The 7,925-nt window shown below is 47.9% G+C and overlaps 1 protein-coding gene across 1 annotated transcript in view; it reads left to right on the forward strand.

Moving 5' to 3' along the window:
• LOC122555476 (angiotensin-converting enzyme-like) overlaps positions 1 to 7,925 on the forward strand; it is a 62,742-nt gene that overhangs the window by 29,247 nt on the left and 25,570 nt on the right. The window contains exon 3 of the mRNA XM_043701503.1: positions 3,801 to 4,064. Coding sequence (XP_043557438.1) covers positions 3,801 to 4,064 — 264 coding nt within the window. The remainder of the gene's footprint in view (positions 1 to 3,800; positions 4,065 to 7,925) is intronic.

A 7,925-nucleotide genomic window follows, 5' to 3' on the forward strand; every position in this document is an offset into this window, starting at 1 on the left:
GAATAGGCCATTCGGCCCTTCAAGCCTGCTCCTCCATTCAATATGATCAAGGCTGATCATCCAATTCTGTCCCCTATCCCACTTTCTCCCAATACCTTTGATCCCTTTAGCCCTAAGAACTATATCTAACGTCTTGTGGGAAACACTCATTGTTTTGCCACTCAGGTGGATAGAGTTTGTAAGAAGGCCTATGGTGTATTAGTGTTCATTAGCAGAGGGATTGAATTCAAGAGTCGTGAAGTGATGTTGCAGCTGTACAGGACTTTGGTTAGGCCACATTTGGAGTACTGTGTGCAGTTCTGGTCGCCTCACTTTAGGAAAGATGTGGAAGCTTTTGAGAGGGTGCAGAGGAGATTTACCAGGATGTTGCCTGGAATGGAGAATAGGTCGTACGAGGATAGGTTGAGAATGCTAGGCCTTTTCTTGTTGGAACGGCGAAGGATGAGGGGTGACTTGATAGAGGTTTATAAGATGATCAGAGGAATAGATTGAGTAGACAGACAGAAACTTTTCCCCCGGGTACAACAGAGTGTTACAAGGGGACATAAATTTAAGGTGAAGGGTGGAAGGTATAGGGGAGATGTCAGGGGTGGGTTCTTTACCCAGAGAGTGGTGGGGGCATGGAATGTGCTGCCTGTGGGAGTGGTAGAGTCAGAATCATTGGCGACCTTTAAGCGGCAATTGGATAGGTACATGGATGGGTGCTTAAGCTAGGACAAATGTTCGGCACAACATCGTGGGCCGAAGGGCCTGTTCTGTGCTGTATTATTCTATGTTCTATGTTCTATCCACTCCCTACATCAGCCATGTAACAGTAGAGTGCACCATCTACAAGGTAGACAGCAGCAACTAGCCAAGATTCCTTTCATGACACCTTCCACCACCCACAGCTTCTGCCAACTGGAAGGACAAGGGCAGCAGATGTGAACATCCTGACTTGGAGCTTTGGGAGCATCCCTTCATTGTCACTGAGCCTACCCTCCCTAACAGCACTGTCGGCATACCTACAGCCCAAGGTGCGGAACAGTTCCAGAAAACGGTTCACCACTGACTTCACCAGGGCATTTAGAGATGGGCAACAAACACTGGCCCAGCCTGTGGCAGCCATTTTGTATGAATGGATTGAAAAGCATGTATCAATATTAAAGGTGTATCAATACCCAACTTTCGACACGTCCTGACGGCTGCTTTTATTTTGTTACTGCTGCATGACAAGGACACCTAAGCACTTCCATAGTATTTACGCTTCCTCTATCTCATCTCATATATACTGGCCCAGACTGGAAGCTTGCAGAACCATACCTTGTTATAAATGCTGCCTTGCAACTAAATTCAGCAAGGCCCCGATCTTATCAGGAGAAAGTGAGGACTGCAGATGCTGGAGATCAGAGCTGAAAATGTGTTGCTGGAAAAGCGCAGCAGGTCAGGCAGCATCCAAGGAGCAGGAGAATCGACGTTTCGGGCATAAGCCCTTCTTCAGGAATGAGGAAAGTGTGTCCAGCAGGCGAAGATAGAGGGAGGAAGAGAGCTTCTTCAAGGAAGGATGAACTCGGATTTCTCCAGTTTCCTCATTTCCCCTCCCCCCACCTTGTCTCAGTGAAACGTCGATTCTCCTGTTCCTTGGATGCTGCCTGACCTGCTGCACTTTTCCAGCAACACATTTTCAGCCCCGATCCTATCAGGTTGTGCGTGACCCGGGCTCCGGTGAGACGAAGGGTAGAGTCAGGCTAAATGTTCAGTCAGACCCACCTCGATGTCAAGATCATCTGATTGCATCTTGCTCACTTCCCCACATGTTGAGATTGCTGCCAGGCAACATCAAGTTCCCAATTGACTCCACTCATTGTAGTTTGTTCAGTGCCTTGTTGTACACCCAGCTCACCGTGAATTGCAAGTGTACATTAATGGGAAACCTCGATATGGAAACCAATGATGGGTTTAACTGGCTGCACAATTCCAAACTAAAATGTACCGGGCACCAGCATTCCAGGCTATGCTCTATGGACTCTGCCTGCCTACTCCATGAACATTCGCATCTGACACGTGCCGGTCTCTAAGAACCCTCAGGATACGTCTCCAATTCAACTATTGGACCCTCCCTGTCCTACAGTGTTGCACCAGTCACCCTCATTGTGAAACAAGCACACTGTGCGCTCAGGGGCACAGCCCCAGCTCGGGGACTGGACAAGGCTCCATCTCCAGGCTCTTCACTCACTGGCCGTAGCACTGTCTCCCTCTGAGCCTGTCTGGGTGCTCACTGCATCACTGCCTTGCCTCGTCTTTTCATGCTTTACCCCCTCAGCCAGAGATTCCCCGGCTCAGGTTACTGAACAAAGAGCAATACAGCACAAGAACAGGCCCTTCGGCCTTCCAAGCCTGCGCTGACGCATTTTGTCCTTCTATTCCGGAACTGTCTTCACTGTCAGGATCTGTATTTCTCTATTCCCTTCCCATTCATGTGTCGGTCCATGTACATCCTGAATGCTGCAAATGTGTCTGCTTCCACCACCTCCTCTAGCAGCACACGTCCGACACTCAGCAACCCTTTGGGTGATAAGCCGTTATCTTGCCTTGCTGCTTAGCGTGGACTCAAAGCCAGGAGGTCTCTCCCAGTTTATCAACAGGCCTCAGTCAAGAGGGAATGGCCAATACTCTGGAGTTCCTACCTCAAGATGTCAAGAGCAGGCTCTGATGCCAACCCAGAGCCTGTTGGGGTCAGCCAGATTCAGGGTCCTCACTGCGTAAGGAGTGAAGAGCTAAGTGTTGGTCAGCCCTCCACCTGCCCTAACTCCTTCTGCCCTTCTGGGGGCAGTTTCCCTCCTGGAATGAGAAACAGGCAGGTATTACAGGAAACGAACCTGGGTGGCATGCTGGTGGGTGGGGTTGTCCCAAGCAAGTGAGTGGGCACTCCCGAGGGCATGCAGGGTTTAGGGTGTCAGGCTGGGAGGGGCGGGAGGGAGGTGAGAGAAAATGCTGTTGGGAATAGTGAGTGGGGTAGGGCTGGTGGGAGGCGGGTGGGAGGCGGGTGAAGTAGCGGAGATCGGGCGAGTGTGAGATGTCAGAGAGATGATGATGTCATGTGCCCTAGTGCAGTGGACCGAGTCATTGACCTTCACTCTACAGTAATGGGCATTCATCCAGATGGCTGAGACTGCTTTAACCCAGGCGGGCAACCTCAGACCAGACTGGCATGGCCCGGTGTCATGTCCTCATGGTTGTGGGGCAAGAGGACGTCCAGCCTGTGCGCCATCCAGCAGGTCTCTGCCCACAGGCGACAGAGGTGAGGATTACTCCCGTCTGCCACATCTGGGGCAAATGGCAGGAACCACTCAGGGCATTTCCGAGCTGGCAGTGCTTGTCTGGGTGTACAACTGGCACCTAACTTGGCATGGGCACCATGCTGGCTGCTGGCGAGTTCTCGTGTGTGTGTGTGTGTGTGTGTGTGTGGGGCCAGGGACAAGCATGTGGTAAGATGGGAGCAGAAAAGAGGCGCAAGGGCTCATAAACTACTGAAGGAAGGAAATTCGGTCAGATACGGTGAGAAAGGTCCAACAGCCTTGTGGCAAGAACCACCCCACCGCAACACGAGGCAATTCTCATTGCGGCAAAACAGCATAAGATTCAGCCCACCCCCCACCCTACCCACCCCCACTCCGTTATTGTTACATGCTGCCCAATGCACTGCAATCTGTAAAGGGTTAATATTATTAGGCCTATCTGTTTCGTAGACAGCTCCCACATACCTGCTTGAGGGCATATTTGAAGTGATTATCTTGCGTGACTTTTTCTCTTGTTCAAAGGCCATTGCGATAGGAGCTGATTTAAACAGGAGAGGCCAGAACGATAACATTCAGTGGAAGGCTACTTGGCTCGGGAGAAGCATGTTACTGCTAGCGCTATGGGTCGTGAGCCTCTCGGCGCCTGCCTTCTCCCTAACAGCTGAGCAAGAAGCTCAGCAATTTCTGCACAAGTTCAACACGGAAGCCGAGAAACTGGTCTACCAATCCTCACTGGCATCATGGACGTACAACACCAATATCACAGACGAAAACGCTTTGCAAATGGTGAGTACTTTGAGTGCCCTCATCTTAGCTACATGGCAGGGGCAGCTGGAATCTGTTTTCTCATTGATGGAGGATATCGCAGGTTCAAGGGTGAAGGGTACAGTCTTTAGAAAATGACCTGTGTTAAGCAGCCTTGCTGTGTTGTATTTTTCGCCTCTACACTGTAGGACTTACTCTGGTGTCTCCTCCCATCTTTGTCACCAGCCTACTTGTCAATCTTACTTATTTACCATTCAGCACCATTACCTGCTTCACTATTATCTGTGAATCCAATCTGTGTTCACACATTCACTACAAGACAATTCCTGATCTGGGTTGCAAAGACCTGGAAGAATCTTTTCATCTTCAGTGTCTGCTATTTACTCTGGCAGAGGGAATAACCCACAGTAAATCCATTCCAACAGCTCTTGCTGTGGTTACTAGGAAGCAGGCGGGAACACTAACCTTCACCCGCAAGCTGCTGTCGGCAAAACAGCGCAAGGTCAAATCTTTATGGTAGGCCATAAAGCATTGTAAAAGGTCCTTTGACTTTGACTGAGGGGTGGCAGGAGATTTACCACAACAGATAGCTGTTGGGAATAAACATGACAGCATTGCTTGGCAACATTGGCACAGGTAGCCAGGTCAGTACTCCACGTATTCAGTGATAATTCAGAAATGGTGCAGTGCCAAAGGATAATTGACATAATTCCCAGATTCGAAAAGAGGGACAGAACCTGTCCGGAGACTTACACAGAGCAGTAGCTAAATAGCAGAGGTCAGAAAATTAATGAAATCATTGCGAAAGGAAGAAAATTGTGAAATAAACCTATAATAATGAATAATTAGCAATAATTTAAGGTGATGTTTCCTGACTTATTTTTGCAGTGTTAGAAAGACTAGATAAAATAACGCGGTAGACCTGTTGGACTATAGCCTGGTGTTGTGTGATTTTTAACGTGGTAGATGTAATTTATCTCAATTATCAACAAGTCTATAAGATGACCCCCCCCCAAAATGGACTGATGACCAGAGAATGTAGAGAGGACACTGAGAGAATGGACTGCTGCCTGGGCTTCATGATAGAAGGCAGAGAGCAGGAGAAGAGGCGAGATATTGACAGTAGTAGCAGACCATGGTCCACAAGGCACCAGTGCAGCTCATGGAGAAAGTGAGGACTGCAGGTGCTGGAGATCAGAGCTGAAAATGTGTTGCTGGAAAAGCGCAGCAGGTCAGGCAGCATCTAAGGAGCAGGAGAATCGACGTTTCGGGCATGAGCCCTTCTTCAGGCATGACATTCATTCCTGAAGAAGGGCTCATGCCCGAAACGTCGATTTTCAGCACCAGTGCAGTCCATCACTTACATTAACAATCTACACTTTGGAATCAACCAAACGCAACTTTGAGATTTGTGACTGACTCACCAGAAAGGAATATGTTAATGAGTCAGTACAACGGGGATGGACAACAAAATCAAGGATGATGTTAATAAACTTGTAGAACAGGTAAAGGATGATCACCAGAGAAAAATGTTTTGATTGGTGGAAAATGAAGTGGTCACGTTTAGTTTGAAAGTGGGGCAGAGGAACAAAGGGAGTTTTTTTTTAATTCTCTCCTATGACACGGCTATACTGGCTGGGTCCAGTATTTATTGCCCGTCCCTAGTTCCCCCTTGAGAAGGTGGTGGTGAGCTGCCTTCTTGAACCGCTGCAGTCCACGTGCTGTGGGTTGACCCACAATGTCCTTGGGAAGGGAATTCCAGGATTCTGACCCAACGACAGTGAAGGAATGCCGATATATTTCCAAGCCAGGATGGTGAGTGGCTCGGAGGGGAACTTGAAGGTGTGCAAATACACCAGTCATCAGGTTGCACAACACTTGTGCGACACATGTTTTCAAAAATTTGCAAATTCATAAAGGAAAGTAAACCAAGAATTTCTTCTGGAGGGTAATAATTGAAAAGTAGGGAATTGTGGTATGCCTGTGTTGAAACTTGTGTGCAAAGAGAGTACTGTGTGCTGTTCTAGTTGCTATATTATGAACAGAATAAAAAGGCACTGGACAGAGTACAGAGAAGGCCCCAGTGGCCTAATTGATAAGGCATTGGCCTCCTAAGCCAGGGATTGTAGGTTCAAGTCCCATCTGGGGTGGGCTTAGCTGTACCCTGAAATGCTTCCTGTTTGGGGTGGCATGGTGGCTCAATGGTTAGTACTGCTGCCTCACAGCACCAGGTCTCTCCAGAGACAAAAGTCCAGCCTCGGGTGATTGTCTGTTTGGAGTTTGCACATTCTTCCAATGCCTGCATGGGCTTCCTCCCACAATCCAAAGATGTACAGGTTAGATGAATTAGCTGTGCTAAGTTGTCCATAGTGTTCAGGGATGTGTAGGTTAGGTGCAATAGTCAGGGGGAAATATCGAGTAATGGGGTAGGGGTAGGGGAAGGGGTCTGACTGGGATGCTCTTCAGAGGGTCAGTGTGGACTTGTTGGGCCAAAGGGCCTGTTTCCATACTGTAGGGAGTCACAAGGTTCACAAGGATGGTAACAGAAATATAGTGGGTTCAATATCTTTTACCATGAAGAATAATGACCCCTTCCTGTGAATAAATCATGTGAAACTTAACCAACCCACACTTCCTCAGAAACAAAAATAGAAGTCACCGCAAAGCTCAGCAGGTCTGGCAACATCTGTGGAGAGAAATCAAAGTTAACGTTTCAGGTTGAGTAAGCCTTCCCCAGAACCCCACTTCCTCAGTTTGCATGTATTTATTACATTCTGATTTGTGGCAGTTTCAGAGGGGTCTCCCCAAGCCTTTAGGTTCCTTGGTGGAGGGAGCTGAAACAGGCTTCGTTCATCAGCCACCACCTCAGTTTATCACAACAAAATGAATTTAAAATCAAATCCCTTCCCTTATGGAAAGCTCTCTCCCAGAATCAAATGTGCTTTTGTTCGAAAAAGACCCAGTTTAACAAGGCTTTCTTGAATTCATACAAAGAGCGTATTAACTACTAAATCTGGGACGAATTACTGAGACAGCGTAAGTTAGAAGAAAGAGATGAGCCAATGCAGATAAAACTTAAAAACACAGACATACAGATCAGTCCGTCAATTCTTTGTACACAGCAGATAGAACATAGAAACGTACAGCACAGAACAGGCCATTCGCCCCACAATGTTGTGTCAAGGATTATTCCTAATCTAAAATATAATAACCTAACCTACGCTCCCCTCAACTCACTGCTATCCATGTGCATGCCCAGCAGTCGCTTCAATGTCCCTAATGACTCCACTTCCACCACCACAGCTGGCAACGCATTCCATGCATTCACAACTCTCTGTGTAAAGAACCTACCTCTGACATCTCCTCTCTTCCTTCCTCCTAATATCTTAAAACTATGACCCCTCGTGCCAGTCAATCCTGCCCTGGGGAAAAGTCTCTGGCTACTGACTCTATCTATTCATCTCATTATCTTGTATACCTCGATCAGGTCTCCTCTCTTCATCCTTCTCTCCAGAGACAAAAGTCCGAGGTGAGTCAACCTCTCTTTGTAAGACAAGCCCTCCAGTCCAGGCAGCATCCTGGTAAACCTTCTTTTCACCCTCTCCGAAGTCCCTGTATCTTTCCTATAGTAGGGCGACCAGAACTGGACAATATTCCAAGTGTGGTCTCACCAGAGACTTGTAGAGCTACAGCAAAACCTCGCGGCTCTTAAACTCGATCCCCCTGTTAATGAAAGCCAAAACACCATATGCTTTCTTAACAACCCTATCCACTTGGTTGGCAACTTTGAGGTATCTGTGCACTTGCATACCCTGATCTCTGTGTTCCTCCACACTGCCAAGAATCCTGTCTTTAGTCCTATATTCAGCATTCAAGTTCAAC

This window comes from Chiloscyllium plagiosum, chromosome 12 (genome assembly GCF_004010195.1).
Source record: "Chiloscyllium plagiosum isolate BGI_BamShark_2017 chromosome 12, ASM401019v2, whole genome shotgun sequence".
NCBI lineage: Eukaryota > Metazoa > Chordata > Chondrichthyes > Orectolobiformes > Hemiscylliidae > Chiloscyllium > Chiloscyllium plagiosum.